This window comes from Lycium barbarum, chromosome 8, assembly GCF_019175385.1.
Source record: "Lycium barbarum isolate Lr01 chromosome 8, ASM1917538v2, whole genome shotgun sequence".
Lineage (NCBI taxonomy): Eukaryota > Viridiplantae > Streptophyta > Magnoliopsida > Solanales > Solanaceae > Lycium > Lycium barbarum.
In genome coordinates, this window is record NC_083344.1 from 127,204,066 (window position 1) to 127,223,198 (window position 19,133).

General features: G+C 35.1%; 3 protein-coding genes across 4 annotated transcripts; 2 read left to right on the forward strand and 1 right to left on the reverse strand.

Moving 5' to 3' along the window:
• Window positions 1–1,853: 1,853 nt before the first annotated feature.
• LOC132605461 (uncharacterized) lies at window positions 1,854–2,749 on the forward strand. The gene has a single exon (XM_060318604.1). The coding sequence runs from the start codon at window positions 1,925–1,927 to the stop codon at window positions 2,573–2,575; it is 651 nt and encodes a 216-aa protein (XP_060174587.1). The 5' UTR covers window positions 1,854–1,924; the 3' UTR covers window positions 2,576–2,749.
• A 1,639-nt stretch (window positions 2,750–4,388) lies between these two features.
• LOC132607251 (sucrose-phosphatase 2) lies at window positions 4,389–9,593 on the reverse strand. Of its 2 annotated transcripts, none has more exons than XM_060321147.1 (9): window positions 9,440–9,593; window positions 7,821–7,903; window positions 7,452–7,751; window positions 7,181–7,282; window positions 6,874–7,068; window positions 6,495–6,785; window positions 5,875–6,061; window positions 4,952–4,998; window positions 4,389–4,865 (listed from the first exon to the last, which is right to left on the reverse strand). In XM_060321147.1, exons 2-9 carry the CDS (start codon window positions 7,878–7,880, stop codon window positions 4,770–4,772), a joined length of 1,278 nt encoding a protein of 425 aa, XP_060177130.1. In that variant the 5' UTR covers window positions 7,881–7,903; window positions 9,440–9,593; the 3' UTR covers window positions 4,389–4,769. The 2 variants fall into 2 exon arrangements, with proteins under 2 accessions (XP_060177130.1, XP_060177131.1); XM_060321148.1 differs by lacking the exon at window positions 9,440–9,593 and adding an exon at window positions 9,105–9,242.
• A 2,528-nt stretch (window positions 9,594–12,121) lies between these two features.
• On the forward strand, window positions 12,122–18,842 carry LOC132607253 (prolycopene isomerase, chloroplastic). Its single transcript, XM_060321149.1, has 12 exons — window positions 12,122–12,938; window positions 13,310–13,516; window positions 13,603–13,702; window positions 14,808–14,890; window positions 14,978–15,034; window positions 15,107–15,259; window positions 16,884–16,962; window positions 17,102–17,385; window positions 17,489–17,602; window positions 17,753–17,863; window positions 17,963–18,071; window positions 18,532–18,842. Exons 1-12 carry the CDS (start codon window positions 12,495–12,497, stop codon window positions 18,603–18,605), a joined length of 1,815 nt encoding a protein of 604 aa, XP_060177132.1. The 5' UTR covers window positions 12,122–12,494; the 3' UTR covers window positions 18,606–18,842.
• Window positions 18,843–19,133: the final 291 nt, after the last annotated feature.

Genomic DNA, 19,133 nt, shown 5'->3' on the forward strand with positions numbered 1-19,133 from the left:
TCTCAACCACCACACCATGGTCGCGCCTCTCTCTCTTCTCCCTCTCTCTCTCCACCGCCCCTCTCTCTCTTCTCCCTCTCCCTCTGTGCTCACCCCCCCCCCCCCTCTCTCTCTTTTCACTCTATCCGGTGAGACGAGGGCATAGATCTGGCCGTTTGTATTGTTGGTGGCGGCGGCAATGGCACTGGTTTTGAGATAGCGATGAAGAAGATGACGTGGAGGTGGAGAGATTAGGGTTTTTACTGGTGGTGGAAAGATTAGGGATTTTTTGGTGGTGGTGGTGTCTCAGATTTGGGTTTTTGGTGGTGGTGGTGTCTCAGATTAGGATTTTGGTGGTGGTGGAGAGATTAGGGTTTTTGGTGGTGATAGTGTCTTAGATCTGGCCGTGTGTATTTGTTAAAAGCTAAATACAAATACACTCAAAAATCTACATCTCACAAATACACTATGTTTGAATGTATTTGTCTTTGTATTTTTTTAGTGTATTTTGTTAATAGCCAAACACACTGTTTTTAAATGTATTTTTCATGCATTTGAATTTTTTTCTCTTGTATCTGAATGTATTTGTTGAAATCCATTCAAATACACGAAAATTTGAATATATTTGGCTTCATGCGGTTGGAATGTACACAATGTATTTGAAATACATCAAAACAAACCACTGAAATACATCAAAAAAAAATAATCAGTAAAATACATAAAAAAAATAATCACTGAAATACATTAAAAAAAAAAAAAGACACGAAAATACATTATAGCAAAAAACAAAAAAATCACTGAAATACATCAAAGCAAAAAATAAAAAAAAATCACTAAAATACATCAAAAAAATATATTAATATCTAATTTAATCGCTTCACCGTTAAAGGCTAAAATCAAGGATCCTGTTTTTTTTTTTTACCATGTTCTCATGTATTTGTTGGCAACAAATACACGCGAAAACATATATTATTTTGCTAAAATGTAGCTACAAATGGTAATATTTAAAAGGGTAGCTACAAATGGTAGGAAGCTATAATAAGGTAGTCATTTGAGTAAGTTTGCCTTAATTTAATCTTATGTGAATTTTCCATCTGGATGAAAAGTTTAGTCAATATTCTCTTTTTTTCGTTGTAAAGGACCTATTGCGTTGACATTTAATTCTTCTTTTCTATATCTTTGAATATGGAGATGATAAATAGAATTCCAATAAGATGATCTAATTAATGTCTTTGAAGATTAAAGTACTAATTAGTTTATAAGTTTAAACCTAAGTTGTCCTTTTAAATTGTCTAAAATTTCACCAATAATAGGAAAAACAGCACAACTCGCAGTTTCAAATGTGACTTCCTGTTAAATTTTTTCTTTTTTTTCATATTTTTCCTCAAATCTAAAGGACAGAATTTATCAAATATTAGACGGAGTCGAAAAATGCTCACTTTTGACAAACTTAAAGGACCAAAACTGCTCAAACATATTTTAGGAACTACTTTAAGCCTATCCCCAAAGTTGAGAGACTATTTTCATTTATTTTTTTTGGTCGAAGTAATTAACACTTCATGAGGTGTTTGTTTTAACGTTTATTAGACACATCGAAACTTACATCACATAGAATGAAACATAATTAATTAATTTGCTTCAACGTTGTGCGGGTGGCTGGGTGTTTATGGGGCCAAGAAACTCTATTATCCCATAATAAACGACCGTTGTTAAATGAATGTTAATACGCACCTGGAATTCTATATTTACGCACAGCCAATATACCTCTAATTAAATGAATGTTAATATACACCTGAAAATCTATATTTACGCATAGCCAATAAACCTCTAATTGCTCATTTTACGTATAAATACACCCCCTATGAATATTCATTACTTCACATATTTCTTTTCCCCATTGTCTTTTCTTTAATCTTCTTTTATTACTAAATAAAAAAGAAAGACAATGGCCATTTATAACCAAATTTTACTTGTCTTTATCATTTCTTTATTCCTCACAACCCTTCCCTCTAATGCATACAATAATTACCCTAAACCATTAAAATCCCATGGACCTGCCCTTTCTCCACCACATCAGCCATCCCCTCCCTCGCCCTCGTCCTCGTCATCATCCTCATCCTCATTCTCATCGTCAGCCTCAGCCTTATTATCGTCGTCCCTATCTGGCTCTGTAGGCTCTAAGAAAACCTTTGAGAGTACGAAAAACATTCCTAGTGTCTCAACTGGGGATGTTTCCGTATATGTCAAAGCCATCATGGATGCAACGATGTCCAAGACGGAATCATTCATCGCCAATGTCATTGAAAAGCGTTTGAAAGATACAAAAACGGATGTCTACGCGAAAGATTGTCTCGAGACATGCAAATCTGTGTACCAAGATGCAGTTGATGCCATGAAGAGGACTGAAGAAGATGTCAAAGCAAAAAATTATTACAAAGCCAATGTGGATGTTAGTGCAATGTCAACAGATATTGATACTTGCAATGAATGTGCTGCTACTATATATGGAGAAGACAGTGAGTTCAAGAAATTTGACAATTGGGCACAAGGGGTTTATAGTGATTGCCTTGATAAGATCACTAGCCAAAGCAATTAAATTGGTAATTGACATAAATATTTCAAGAGCTTGTTATCAATTAACTTTATTAATGGGTAACAAGTTCTATACATTGTTGTATGGGTTGTAATCATGGAAAGATTTGGTGATGAAATCATGTAACCTACACATTTGGAATGAAGGAACACTACTTAATAGTGTTTGATCTTTTAATGTGCTATTTTCAATCCGTGTTTTTTTTTTTCTCCTCCTTTTTTGCGCTTTTCTCGAGCAAAACGAATTTCCACATGCTTTGATATCAATCGTGTTTGCGAAAAATTCATTTTCCCTGTGAAAAATAACCAGAATTTCCCCAAAAAATAAATGAAATTGCACGTGTTAATGTTTGTCATCATGAGATGAACACTCGACATACTTCAGTTATTTTATTGCTATAAAAGATAGGAGTAATAATAGAGTTAATATCTCAGAACCCCTTAATTATCTATGTATTGTCAGTTCAATATTAAAATTATGGAGTGTTATTGTTACTTCCCTAAACTACAGTATTTCCTATCTAGATAATCCTGCAGTGCTAAGCTGCATGAATACTGGTTTCACTTTCTTTATAGTGTGTGAGAGTTAAAAAAATAGGTCAAAAAAGCATCTATATATGTGTGCATTTTATTTTATTTTTAAATTAACTTTTTATTTTTTCTTTCTTCTGGCAAATTCTATTAAAAAGACATAACAGATAACGTGCACAACATTTATTTTAAGTATACTTTAATATTAAGACTTATCAATTGAATTTATTACTATTGAGTAAATTTTGTTTCAATTTTCAATTCAGTTTACTATTATTGATTAATATTTTTACTTTAACAATGTGAGCTCTCAACAGAATTTGCTGTTATAAAAGAAATGTTGGATTGGAAGAAGAAAAAGAAATCAATAAATTTCGATAAGCCAAGAAGAAATAATAAATAAGAAAAAATTGTTTTACGCTTTAATGTACGACTTCTAATTTTTTTGGTTAAGTTTTAAGTATAACTATTATTTAGAGTTTTATCTTTTCATTGATTTTACTGTTACGGTGAAATTCAACCTTAATTTTAATTTTTTTTTTAATGTTATGTTACTACTATTATTTTAAGGTTATGAATTTCAATTAGCTTACTGTTATTAACAACAACAAAAAATAAAGATTTGAAGAAGAAAAAGATGAAGAAGAATAGAAGAAAGAAAGAAGAAAAAATAACAAATAAAAAAATGTAAAATGCCACGTGATTGCTTTTTTAGTCTATTTTCGAGCTCCCACACACTCTAAAGTCAGTGACTTTCCATGTCACATGGCACGAGTATTTTAGATAGAAAATGTAATAGTTCATGGGATAACAATAATACCTCCCTTGGCTTCTTACAATTTGAATAGAAGAAAATATCTTTTTCAAATTTCTTATGTGTTTTTTTTCAAATCTTTTATGTATAAAAAATAAAAATTTCTTATAAAAGGGTCATAAAACTAAAAAAAAAAAAAGTTGTTAATTTAGGGAGATTTGAGGTATTAACTCAAGATAATACTGTGACTTTACTTCTACTCAACGTTTGCTCACACTTCTTCTGTCAGTGGCTGATGCGCATGCGACGTGGCTTTTTGGTGGGATTTTTTTTTTTTTTGGCTACAAAAATGGTAGATAAAAGTGTGCCAAAATGGGATTTCCATGCAAGTTTGGGAGGTAAAGTAAGTTATAAGCTACTACTCTTAACTTACGTAGTAAACATACATGTAATTCGGAGGAATTGTCGAAACGTAAAATCAAAATTATTGATACAATCCTTTTTCACAGAAAAGAGAAATCTGGTATTCCAGTAGAAGCAGAAATGATGTGGATTATTCAAGAATCAACTTAAAGATGATACCGCAAACTACAAAGACTACCATGCAGTAATTTGCTACAATCTCATTGTGAATTCGGAAACATACAAGAAATGACAGCAACAACTGTCAAAGAGTACAACTATTGTAACTAATGTAAATCTTTATACTACAAAGGATAAAGCCATCTTCACGGGTTTAGATGGTTATACATCGATTATCAATGAAGAAGAAAGAGACAAAGAACGGGCTAGGGAGACGCAGAAGCCACCCGCGGGGATTGATTCATATTTGCTATAGTTTGTATTTTGTGTTTATTCTGGATGAACTGGAAAAAGGAGTACTGGTTTTTCAGAGTTAAACTGAGACGACAATCTAAAAGAACCAGGTTGCAGAGTCACTTGCTGCAGCACTGTGCAGCCATGTCTGATGTACGTGAGTCCAAGTGAGCCCATCTGCAACAGTCTTATTCTGCGAACAAAGGGGAGATTATAACAGGTTTGAAGTGTGATTTTTACATGGAAAAATCTTTTCTGTCTGCAGTGTTGAACTATTACCTTTGAACTTAATAGGACTGTAGTTATGCAACATCGCCTGTCTTCACCTGCAGGGATCAGCAACTTGTCAGATGAAAAGTGAAAACGATAAGAGTTATGAGAACGAAAATGCAGGTGTACATGACATGTCCTGCTTGCAGCAAATTGGTTACTTATGATAGCCCCAAATTTCCATCAGAGATTAACATTTAAGTCCATTGATTGTAGGTATAGGCAAGCAGATAACAAATGGGGCTGTTAAGCTACTATGCTTATCCAATACTGACCATTAACAGCCTTATGAAAGGAGTATAATGACATGAAATCTGGATCAACATCACACTACAAGAACTCCTCTCATTTCCCCTCTGAAGCGGGAAGTCACATGATATTTCACCTAAACTTGACTACCTACCAAGCAGAAGGAAAATGGGGAGCCTGTTCAGTGGTAATACTATTCTGTTCAGACTTTTTGAAAAAAATAACCATGGTGTCCGAGCCAGTTTGTGCACACCTCGACTAATTCTACGGGCACCTGCTAGGTTGCCGCCTCCCACCAGCACAGGTACCGGGTATAAATAACCCAGTGTTTTTGTCTCTATTAGGATTGAACCTACCTGTTTAAACTTTCTTAGCAGACCAAAGCTGTATAGGCACTGTAATCCAATGATTAAGGGCCCAAATATCACGAATGTAGCACCTAAACCTCAGACAGGCTCATGAAAAGAGCTATTGACTCATTACTATACTCCACTCTCTTTGTCCAACCACCAATGTTCAGAGCCGAAGCTTGGAGTGGTCTTGTAGGGACAGAATTTAGTAATGAGGTTGGAATTATTATGTGAAAGGCCCAGTCTGGGAAAAGCATGTGATAGACCATTAAAAGTGAAGAGAAATACAGTTGAGAGCAAAATGAAAAACCAGCTCGAGTAAAAGATACTCACCAGAGAGCTCCCATTTCTTGAAACTCACTAACCATGAGTCTGAACCAACCTGTGCAGGTAAAACTTGATCGACCCAAATACGATATTGTTTCCCCTGTTTGTCACCATGACATGTTCTGAATGAAGTTACACATTCCTGAAGGGATTTCTCAACACCAGATGGGTGGACAAAAGTACCAGATGGTCTCTGCAGCAACAGAAGAGTTAGCAAATAAGGATCTCCAGCCACAACGAGAAACAGGAGGATCAAGGGAGCGGGAGAGAGAGAGTGCATGGAGCGTATAGGAGATCAATTCTTTTTAATTGATCATATGATACTACTTTAGTTTGTTACTTCAAAATTCATACATGTAGATATGACAAATAAAATTATACAGGCTTCTCTTTATAGATACCACAAATGAAATTATACAGGCTTCTCTTTATGGTGGTGGAGAGAATTCCGCGACACAAGGAAGTTAGCTCAATTAGAAGCTTTACTTAAGAAGCACAAAAAAGTGCCTATGTTCTGTCCAGACTTGGCGGAAAGAACTTTAGAATCCACGGTCAAATTCATAAACAAAATACACATCATTACTGACAAGACAATGAAATTAGAGTAGGTATAGTAATAAACATACACAGACTGCTTTCAGGTTGGACAGGTAATGCTCAGAATGCTCAATTTCTCCACGCCTCCATTTCTCGAAAAACAGGTAAAATTTTACAACTTCATAGGCGGGAACAAAGTTGTCCATCTTGCAATCTGACAAATCCATAACATCTCTTGGGGAAGTACTTGGACCGAGGTTGAAATGACCAATGGCTTGAATGATACCGGCGGCACACCTCTCTGATGCATGAATTACTTTGGGATTATTTTTTGCATTTGCAGCATGCCACTGCAATAATTCCTCCTGTGCATTAGCTACCTGCAAAGTGACTGTACATTTTCAGAGTGCTGAGAACATATTACCAGATTATGAAAAAGACATGTTGGAGAATAGCTGAACCACCAACCATTACACCATACACATCTGGGATACTGAATAGCTCAGCGTCATTCCCAGAGTCACCGCAAGCAAGGGTGTTGTTTGGTAATTTGCCCTCACTCTTCAATTTCTTAAGCAGATATGCAAGTGCTTGTCCTTTGCCCGCACCTTGTGGTAATATATCTAGATCCATCCCTCCACTGTAAATTATTTTGACATCCAGCTGATAATCACAACAGACAGAGAAAATGAGATAAAAAGGAAATGCCTTCATCTTGCTATATAAACAAAAACATATTGATGCCAAAACCTGAAGTACAAAAGTTGTATCATACCCCACGTTCTTCAAAGCGCTTGGAAAGAGTTTTCATTATATCTTGTGCTTTCTCTTTCTGAACATAGAAACTGACCTTGTGTGGTCGCTGCTCTGTTTCTGACTACATGGATCAAAAGAAGTTGCTTTTATAGACATCAATTGTTCAAGTTATGTTTCAGCTTACAAACTATGTTTAAAACCATACCTGAATTTCAAGTTCTAGAATTCAATTTAAGCTTGGTAAATGAAACTGAAGTAACAAATGATCTGATGCCAACTCAGAAATGTACCTGTAGACTGAGTTCAGGAAACTTGCTTGTCTCCTCTGTTACTATCTTTCTATCCCACTTGTTATTTAGAAAAGTTTCCCAACCATCATCAGGCACCATAGAGTTACCGTATGTTATTTCAGTTCCCACAGACATAATAGTAATATCTGGGGTTAGCATGGGCTTTTCTTTCCTCAACTCCTTGTAAAGTGTAGGTGATCTCCCAGTTGAGAACACTAACAAAGAGTTATCGCGATAATTGGCCTCCCATAAAGCATTGAACCTAAGCAGAGAAAGGTTCTCGGAATCATGATGATCTACCTGTAAAGCAAGGTCTTATGTAAGTTACAGCAGCGTATGCAGGAAAAACGAAAACTATGACAAACCCACCATTGTATGGTCAAGATCTGAGACTATCATGAGACGTGCAGGACTGGTTAGCCGATCCATTGTTGATGTAAATTGGCTTCAACCTGAAACAAGATGAAAAAACAAATGAAAGAAAGATGAAGATTAAATATGGCAGCAATACTGGCCTGCAACGATATGTAAAACATAGAACAATAAAAATGGAAGCAATATAAGATTAAATAATATCCTCCAGGATAATAGAGACACATTTTCTTAATGGATTCTAGTTTTATCATATTTCAGATAGCATTGACGAAAGCAAGAATCAAGAGCTTGCCAATGAATTATCCATAAAACAAAAGAACTTAGAGAGTGAAAAGTTTCCTGGAGCCAGTAATAGTCCCTAGTATATCTAGCAAATGCATGAACTCTATCCATCAAGTTTTAACTCAACATATTCCACACACAAAGATGGCCACCAATTAGAAAACGAGAGTTAGAGAGAAACAACTATCTCTGCTGAATTTGATATATTAAAGGTTTTAGACCAGCTTCATGAGAACTCATATAGCAAAAAAAAAAAAAAAAAATCTCTTTTACACTTGTCTTGTTCACTTATCATTAGTTTGAACAAAAATAACTCAGTAATTCCAGCCTTCTCTTCTATTTCCCATCTGGCATCTTCAGTTCCCAACTTTAAAACTTTTTTAACCCCACAAAGTAGGCAATGAGCAAAAAAAGTTCAAACTTTCTACGTCTAACTTGAAACTACAATAGGTGATCAACTATCCATTTCTAACCATAAAAACCTAAAAAATTGGGGGCGAATGGATAATTCCATTTCGACATCCATAACTCAAATCAATTCAAGATAAATATTACTTGAATCAAGTTTGGATTTTTTACCCAAAACTTGAAAATATGAGTACTTACAAAAAATTTAAGGCTAAAGTTTGGTATACATACCCCTAAATTTTGAAACCCAAATACATGATCAAGAAATAAATGGAAACTCCAAAACTACAATTTCTCATTGCGAAGCCATTTCTTGGATTACTACCCCTAAGCAAAATATGAGTAAATTCAATAGCAACTCATCAAGTCTTTATGAATCATTGAAGTCCCACGAAAAGGGATCTGAATTTAGAGTCTTGAATCAATCAAATTATGAATTTTTACCCAAAGAAAATGCTAATCAACTAAATCCAACTGTCCCAACACCAAAATTCAAGTTCTTGATAAAATGTTCCAAATCAATCATGTTCATATATACACAAAATTTATACAGACAGAATCAGATTCTACTCAGAATCGAATTCTTACTAGAAATCCCACAAAACCCAATCAAGATTCAACAGATAAAGTTGGATTCTCGATGCTCAAGAATTTATACAGTCACACCTAAGATTTCAACCTATCACCCAAAATAATCTTGAACACCCTTTTGCCACTTACCTATAACACACCCTTTATGTAAATTCAACAACTTATATATAACAAACAAAAAAAAAAAACTACTTTTTTTTCCCACAATATAATTTTTTCAATTGAACGCTAGACCACTGATACGAGGTAGCAAGTATTTGATAGAATAGTCGAGGTACACACAAACTGAAAGTAAAATAATTGTACAGAGATGTAGAAATAGAGATTATTACCTGAATGGGATTTGGGTAACTGAATTGGAGAGTAAGAAAAATGAGGTTATGAGAATGAGAGCAAAAAAGGCAAAGAGACAGTTAATTGCGTATCACCATGTGGATCCAATTTGTTTGGCGCTTCTTTTGTAAGTAGAAAAAGCAACCCAATATGGGATTGGGATCATATTATTTTTATTCCTGGCCAAACATTATTATTATTTTTTGAAAAAAAAAAATTGATCTCAGATAAAAGAAAAAAGGAAAAAAGAATGGGAATATGCTCTTTAACAATACATAATGTTTATGGTCTAGACGGATTCAAAATTTTAAATTTATAAGTTTCTATGGTGACTTCAAATTAATATTATAATAATAATTGAATTTACAGATGAGAAATTTTCAAAAATATACAGTTTTTGAAAATATTTACGCCACGTAGCCCAATATACAATATTTTATACAATACGAATTATATAACATTATACCGGAGGAGAAAACATTATACATAATGTATCAATCTTGTAGAAAGTGCATAATAGTGTATAAAAGGTATTTATATTTAAATATGGGCTAAATCGGGTGTTTATACATAAATTATGGATTACGTGGCATAAATAGTTTAAAATATAGACATAGAGCGTAACTTTCCCTTTACGGATATATATATATATATATATATATATATTGAGTTCACGTGAATTTCACAGTCATTTCTTTCTTCTTCTTTTTCAATTTCTTTATGTATCTGCTAATATTATTTAAATAATTACAAGAAAAAACATGTAAATAGATGAAGGTTTTATATTCCTTTTATATACGCTAAAGGAGTAACATGTGATATTACAGTTTGAATTGTGAATCTCTTAATTACGGAGTATAAGAGAGAAAAAGATAATTACAATGATCTATAATCCATCCATCACTACTTTAATGACCATATCTGAACCGTCCATTTTGGTTATAATCTTTTGCTAGCTTAAGAGAAAAGAAGCATATTCTAGTGGAATATAGCATTTGTCCCTTTGGATGAGTATGTAAGAAAGAAAGGTAAATGGTAGATGAGTTTCCATAAATTACATATATATATATATAAAAAAAAAATAAAAAAACACATCAAAACCACTACTAATCAAGTAATTATAATGTCAAAAGATATTAAAAGGTGTTTGGAAATCATATTTTAGAGAAAAAGAAAAGACAAAATGGTGTTACCATTAAATAATACTAGCGAAGAGAATGATTATGTATTTCTTTTATTTCGCTTACAATTAACTGAAAAGTAAGAAAACCTAACTTGAATGTACCAATCAAGAGATTAGGGGTGTGCAAAAATCGGTTTAACCGATAAACCGCTATTGGTTTATCGATATCGGGTTATTGGGTTAACGGTTTGTAAACGGTTTTGTAATTTTTTTTATTGGGTTATCGATTCAGTTTTCGGTTTTAAGGATTTAGTTAATGGTTAAATCGATAACCCAATAAGCTTATATTAAAAATTATCTTTTTATCCCTAATTATATCTTAGTGGCTTTAAGTTTTAATTTTTAAATACAAACTTATTTCTAATTACATACCGTAGACACGCTTATTCTCTCAAAGTCTCAATTCTCATACGAAACTAGGGCTTACGATGCCTCTCTGTTTCTGCCTCTCTCCCTCACTACTTAAATGAACAAATGGGATTGGCCTTGTTTATGAACTGCGAACTGGCCTTGTTTTGTTTTTGAAGGATTGTTACAGTGCATTTTATAGTTTGTCTTGTAATTTGTGTAGACTTTAAATAGGCGTTTGGCCATAGATACCAAAGACAAATTCACTTTTTTTAGAATTTTTGAAGTTGGAGTTGGAGTTGTGTTTGGCCATAGTTTTTGAAATTGTAATTTTTGGTGAAATGTAATTGTAAAAAAGTGAAAAAAGTGATTTTTTTTTTAAAACAATTTTTTTGAGTTTTTGATATTTCGGAATACAACTTCAAGTTGTATTTGAAATATTTATGGCCAAACGCCCAAAAGTGAAAAAAAAAATCGGAAAAAAGTGAATAATTTTTATGGCCAAACGGCACCTAAGTATGAAGACAGTGTATATATAAACATATGAAAATAAGAGAAAGCCAAAAAAAAATAAAAAAAAATCAAGCGGTGCATTTTCTTATTGGTTAAATAAAAAATCAAACCGTTAAGGATTAAAAATCGATAAACCGAAACAAGTCGAAAACTGATAAACCGAACTGATAATTTACAAATCGAACCAAACCGGCCGATAAGCACCCCAACGAGAGATTACGAGAATTTCAACTCGTAACAATATGGTGCAATTGTTACTTCTTGACTATTGAGTTTGCCTTTTGCCACTGAAGTAATTATGTTGCACCGCAGATGTTATTTTAGAAAATAAAATTTTGATTTCAGCCCTTAATGTTGTCATATGACACCGATAAATTAACCAGATTTTGCAGCTACAGGACTAGGTGTAGGAATTTTGGGGTCATTAAAGCAGCTGGCGTATAGTTTTAGTGACCATTTAGGATTTTAACAAACTCCAAACATTTTTGCATATTCACAGTTCAGCCCCCCACCAATAGCAAATAGCCAAATACCAAACAGATAACTAACAATTAACCAAAGCCAGCAAGCACCAAAACATTTTAAATAAAAATTTGGCCAGCAAAAATATATACCATATTGTCTCATCTCCACTTGGAATCACAAAAGTGGAAAAATGCCAATCGACTTCTCTTTCATTTTCAAACACTACAAACAAAGGAAGAACCCTTCACTTTGCTCATATCTACCTAAATACTTCTCTCACTTTGCTCATATACTTTATTCAGCCAAACATTCAGTTAGGCTGGGTCCTAACAATTATCAAGATTCCATTTTTTTAGTTGTTGGTGCCTGTAATCTTGGTCTGTGAACAATTTAAAGGAAAAAAGATTCAAGCTTTTTTTAAAATTCTGAGTGTTTTTGTAGTTGAAGAAGTAAAGAATTGGATAGCTTGAAACCCCACAAGGCAAAAGTTCAAGTCTTGTTTGGTTTACTTTCTAGGAAGGTCAAAATTTTTGTGAAATACAAAAATGGGTACCTTGAATTTTATGTTTCCCAATTCACTTCTTGATGGTACTTGCAAGATTGTAGCTTTGGGTGATAACAAACTCAGATACAATAAAAAGAGAAGTTCTTGTTTTGACCCTTTGAGAATTGGGAATTGTACTGATCACCAGGCTAAGGGAAGAAAAGGGGGTAGTGTTTTAAAGTTGAAAGCAGTTGTAGATGTAGAAAAAAGGGTGGAGAGTTATGGAAGTAGTGATGTAGAAGGAAATGAGAGTGATAGCTATGATGCTATTGTTATAGGTTCAGGAATAGGTGGATTAGTGGCGGCGACGCAGCTGGCAGTTAAGGGAGCTAAGGTTTTAGTGTTGGAGAAGTATGTTATTCCTGGTGGAAGCTCTGGCTTTTATCAGAAGGATGGTTATACGTTCGATGTTGGTTCATCGGTGATGTTTGGATTCAGTGATAAGGTTAGTTGTGTGAATACTTGATTGCTGTTATTTCGATATCTAAAAAGTAGAAGTTTTGAAGAATTTGAAAGCAATAGTAAGACTTGATATGAGGTCAGTGCACTGAAATAGAAAGATTAGAAAGACTAGTTGATAGGAATGTACAATGATTTAGTTTGTCTGAAAAGAGTTGTATTTGTTGCTTCTTTAGTGTGCAGATTTTCTGTCATTATTATAATCCTTTATACTGAATAGTACCTCTATATTACCCTCACATGTTGTTTGCTGCTGTTTGATTCCTTGATTTGCTTCAGCACTGAGCTATCTACGTCGTGTACTATCCATAGTTGATCCTCGTTAGTTTTAAAATAATGTCTCACGTCTTATGACAGGGAAACCTCAATTTGATTACTCAAGCATTGGCAGCAGTAGGATGTAAACTAGAAGTTATACCTGACCCAACAACTGTACATTTCCACCTGCCAAATGACCTTTCTGTCCGTATACACAGAGAATATGATGACTTCATTGAAGAGCTTGTGAGTAAATTTCCACATGAAAAAGAAGGGATTAACAAATTCTACAGTGAATGCTGGAAGGTTTGTCTTCATTAAGGTGACTGCATCTTTGCTTTATTTTGGACTTCTTGATTTAGACTCAAGTCATTTGTTTAATATGGACACAGATCTTTAATTCTCTGAATTCATTGGAACTGAAGTCTTTGGAGGAACCCATCTACCTTTTTGGCCAGTTTTTCAAGAAGCCCCTTGAATGCTTGACTCTCGGTAACTTTTTTTTCTTTTGCCTTTAACTTCAAATATAGTATTTATTTATCTGTGCCTTCAGTCCTAATGCCGGAAATGGGTAAAAAGGGCAGCCTAGTGCACTATTCTCCCACAACGCTAACTTTGTTTCATGTCCTTTTCATTATATTGGTTAGAAAAATTTACACTAATAGGAAAATGCAGAGCTTTATCAAATTCAAAAAAACTAATAGGAAAGTCCAGAAAAAGGCTGTAACTCACATGCTATCTATAGTTATGTTACTCAGATTCGTTTATGCATACGTATCAGGTACGAATATGGGTGTGTGTAAGTATCTGGTACGGGTACATCAAGTTGCTAATTTTTAGGTCATCTGAAGGATCAACGCAAAGACCCAATAATGCAAATACTCACTGACTTTTTTCTCAATCAAGAAATTCATAACCAAAAATTGTAAAGTTTACTGTCTTAAGGTGCCTTTTGTCTTTTGTGCTGCTCAAACACAGACCTCCTTCACCGTGTAACTTCTATTAACTTGGTATATTACTGCTCCTTTTGCATAGCAATAATGAAATCTTATGATATCAATTCACCCTTAAATCTGCTTAAGATTCTGCTTTACATGCTTTCAATTTGTTATATTTGCAATTAGTTAATACTTAATATTGTAGTCTAGCCGATGGCTCAAAATTCTTGGAAAATTTGCATAGATGTGCTAACACAAAAGTATTCGACGTATGATATATTCTTCCTCTAATTCTTGGCATTTGCGCATATCCATTGGTTGGACTCATTTAAGAATAAGTCCTCAATTATGGAGTCATTTTTAGCCCCCAGGGCTTAGTTCAACTGGCAAAGGTTGTGGGACATGTGACTTTGGTCACCGGTTCGAGTCCTGCACCATGCGAACGAAGCCTATTATTTAAGTGGAGAAAGGTAGAGAGGCGGGCCCATTATCCCCGATTTTTGAACACTGCTTTTGGTCCTAAGTGTTGGCCCCAGACGAATTTCTCGGTCATCAAAAAAGAATTACGGAGTCATTTTTCATGCTGATTAGTGCAGCGCGCAACGTGGTTGAATTTCCTGCTGTTGAATCTTAATTTATGCCATCGTTATTCATTACAGCCTACTATTTGCCCCAGAATGCTGGTGACATTGCTCGGAAGTATATAAGAGATCCCGGGTTGCTGTCCTTCATAGATGCAGAGGTGAACCAAATAATCTGTTTAACTGATTATCACTTTTGATGATTTCTTTACCTTTCAAAGAATTCAACTTTATTTTCTCTTTTGCAGTGTTTTATTGTGAGTACAGTTAATGCATTACAAACACCAATGATCAATGCAAGCATGGTAATTCTGCGTATCAACCTTGGACTGTTGTGTTTCTTGATATCCACTTCCTAATGAGTTTGCTTTCTGCAGGTTTTATGTGACAGACATTTTGGAGGAATCAACTACCCTGTTGGTGGAGTTGGCAAGATTGCCAAATCCTTAGCAAAAGGCTTGGTTGATCAGGGAAGTCAGATACTTTATAGAGCAAATGTCACAAGTATCATTTTGGACAATGGCAAAGCTGTGAGTGTTCTGTCATAGGACCATTTTCATTTTTTATTTTATTTTTTTAAGAGTGATTATTTCCAGTATGGATAAAATGCTATTGTTTATATCACTACCTAAAAAACTGGAATAGCTACAAATTTCGTCGTTAATCCCTCGCTAAATTGCTCGTAGCTAACAAATTTTTTTTTGATAATCCATCGCTAAATAGGATTAGCAGCGGATTTTGTTGTTCAGCTACGGATTTTGTTGTTCAGCTACAGAATTTGTCTGTCGCTAATTCCTATTCTTTTAGTAGTTTGGTGTTCACATTGGAATGTCTTAGCTGACGCTCTTTAGACATACAAGAACTCGTGTTTCACACATTTTCTAACAGTAGTCAAATCTTCTTTTCATTGTTTGGCCATCAGTCACACTTGTCCTATATATGTGATATGTCTTTGGTGTCCCTAACTGCATCTGACGAGGCGTTTTAAGATTTAAGGTATTATTAGCGTGTTAGGGTGTTCAAATTTTTTAAAAATTTGGATATTAGTATACAGAAGAAGAAGAAGAAGAAAAGAACGAGACAAGGAAGGAAGAGGGAAGACCAAACATCTGCTGTTAAAATGTTATACATTTACTATATATAGTTGATTGTAGTTGCCACCAAAACTTAAAAGCAGGTTCTACAAAGTGGTTGTGAGACTGACTTTGTTGTACGGGGCAGAATGCTGGGCAGTCAAGAGCTCTCACGTCCAAAAGATGAAAGTTGCGGAAATGAGAATGTTGCGATGGACGTGTGGGCACACCAGGCGAGATAGGATTAGGAATGAAGATATCCGGGATAAGGTTGGAGTAGCATCAGTGGAGGACAAGATGAGGGAAGCGAGGCTGAGATGGTTTGGGCATGTGAGGAGGAGAGGCACAGATGCCCCAGTGCGGAGGTGTGAGAGGTTAGCTATGGATGGTTTCAGAAGAGGTAGGGGTAGGCCGAAAAAATATTGGGGAGAGGTGCTGAGACAGGACATGGCGCAGTTTCAGCTTACCAAGGATATGACCTTAGATAGGAGATTATGGAGGACTCAGATTAGGGTAGAAGGCTAGTAGGTAGTCGCTGTTTCGATCCATAGTCTATTGTCCTTTGATTCTTGCTACTATATGTTGTTTCTTGTACTTCGATTATCTTGTTTATCTGTGGTAGCTAGTGCTTCCTTTTTCAGACTGCTCTTGCATTTTGCTTTGAACTGCTTGTGCTTATCTAACCTTTCTCGTTGTGTTTTCTCTTGAGCCGAGAGTCTTTCGAAAACAGCCTCTCTATCTTCCGAGATAGGGGTAAGGTCTGCGTTACTTTACCCTCCCCAGACCCCACATTGTGGAATTTCACTGGGTATGTTGATGTTGTAGTTGATACAGTGTGGTATTTTACTTATCACAATATTGTGTAGGTTCTACATCCCCTTTAAATTGATTTTAGTTACTCCCCTGAAGTTATTTTACTGATATGTCTATATTTTGCATACATGACTAAATTGCACCTAACAATATTATGACGGTGTATTTTACCGTGCATGTCCGAATCGTGCCTCGTGTTGTATTTTTCAATTTTATCTTTGCCAGTGTCCGTGTTAGGCCATTTTCTCTAACTCTTCTTTTCTTTTAGGTTGGAGTTAAGCTTTCTGACGGAAGGAAGTTTTATGCTAAAACCATAGTATCGAATGCCACCAGATGGGATACTTTTGGTTAGTTTTCCAGGAAGCCAGCATAATTTAAATGTTCTCTTAAGATTCTTTTGTCTTAGAACCAGTACTGAGCTTTTCCTGCACATATTCGGTTCTCTTCAAATCTCGTCTTCTCATGTCAAAATGTCTTATATTGTAGGAAAGCTGTTAAAAGCTGAGAATCTGCCAAAAGAAGAAGAAAATTTCCAGAAAGCTTATGTAAAAGCACCTTCCTTTCTTTCTATTCATATGGGGGTTAAAGCAGATGTTCTCCCACCAGACACTGATTGCCACCATTTTATCCTTGAGGATAATTGGACAAATTTGGAGAAACCATATGGAAGTATATTCTTGAGTATTCCAACTGTTCTTGATTCATCATTGGCCCCAGAAGGACAACATATTCTTCACATATTTACAACATCGAGCATAGAAGATTGGGAGGTAAGATTAGTATATGTCCTCAGTATTGGTAGTAACCTCTTCCACATCTATGTCCCTTTTTCTTTTTTATGGAAATTAAAGTAGGGCCCATTTTCCATACTAGGGACTCTCTCGAAAAGACTATGAAGCAAAAAAAGAGCTTGTCACCGAAAGAATTATAAGCAGACTTGAAAAGACACTCTTCCCAGGGCTTAAGTCATCTATTGTCTTTAAGGAGGTAAAGTCATGATTTTTTGAACTTGATACTTGGTCATCATGAGCAATAATTAGCTTTCGTCGGTACCAAATCCACACACTTATTATGCCAGCTGAAATAGTTCTACCCATGGGGCTTCATCCATTTATTTTTATAATTGAATTCTTGTAGGTCGGAACACCAAAGACCCACAGGCGATACCTTGCTCGTGATAGTGGTACCTATGGACCAATGCCACGTGGAACACCAAAGGGATTACTAGGAATGCCTTTCAATACCACTGTAAGTTAATCGTCCTTTCAGTGTGTAGTTGCTTTGTTGTTCTACTGGTAAATAAAAATGCAGAGAATAAATTGTTGTGTATTGTTTCTGAGCTTACAGGCTATAGATGGTCTATATTGTGTTGGCGATAGTTGCTTTCCAGGACAAGGTGTTATAGCTGTAGCCTTTTCAGGAGTAATGTGCGCTCATCGTGTTGCTACTGACTTAGGTAAACATGGTAGTCCAGATATTTCATATTCATAGCTTGAAAGTCCTAATAGCATTTGTGGCAATATCTTTCGACACATATCATTAGTTCTACCAAAAAGCTATGATCTGACCTTCATAAGTTCATATGAGTGAGTTATCAATTTGACTGTATGCCAATTGGTGATAAGTGGATCTTATTACTTCGAATTATCATGAAAAGTTTTGTTTGATCTCCTACACTATAATCTAATATGCTCAACAATATGGGATTTATATGTTTTAACCTTGGAGCAACGTTAGAGTTGAGAATCAGCCACTGATGCTTGTGTGAAGGTAGGCTGCCTACATCCCACCCCTTTAGGGTGCGGCCCTTCCGCGCATCCTGCTTGAATGCAGGATGCTTCGTAGATAGCTGCCCTTTTAATGATTATTTTAAGTAACTTTGTTTTTGATTTGAGATACTTTTTTTTCTGAAACAGGTTTCGAGAAAAAATCAGATGTGCTTGACAGTGGTCTTCTTAGGCTACTTGCTTGGTTAAGGACACTAGCATGAGACATTTTACCCGAAAAAGGAAAAAAGAAACAAAAGAAAGAACATATGATTGGCAGGCAAGTGAGTGGCTTCTGCTAAAAACATCTCAAAGTATAGCACAATTTTATTTGTTGGCTAGTGCTTGATATCTTACTGCAGAGAGCTTATTTGCCTCTTTTCACTTTGCATCAACAAACTGGAAATGAGATCCAATTGAGGTCCTCTGTTATAGAAAGCTCTGGTTTAATTTTGCAAATCTATTCAGTGTCTATTCTGGAGCATTTTCTGCCAAAGGAAATTAGCATAAATTTGATCTCAATCTTTACATGTAGAGATGTGTTTTACATATAATCCACCCCTTCATGCCCATCAAACAAACATAATACATCCGTACTTTAAAGTAGATAATATGTACAATTTTAAGTTAAAAAACAATAGATAATGCACCCATTATATTCCTAGTGTAAATATCATACATATGTGGCACCAGCTTCAGTCAAAAGCTAAATATTGAAGACACTCAGAGCTGTCTGGCAAAACTTGAACTCG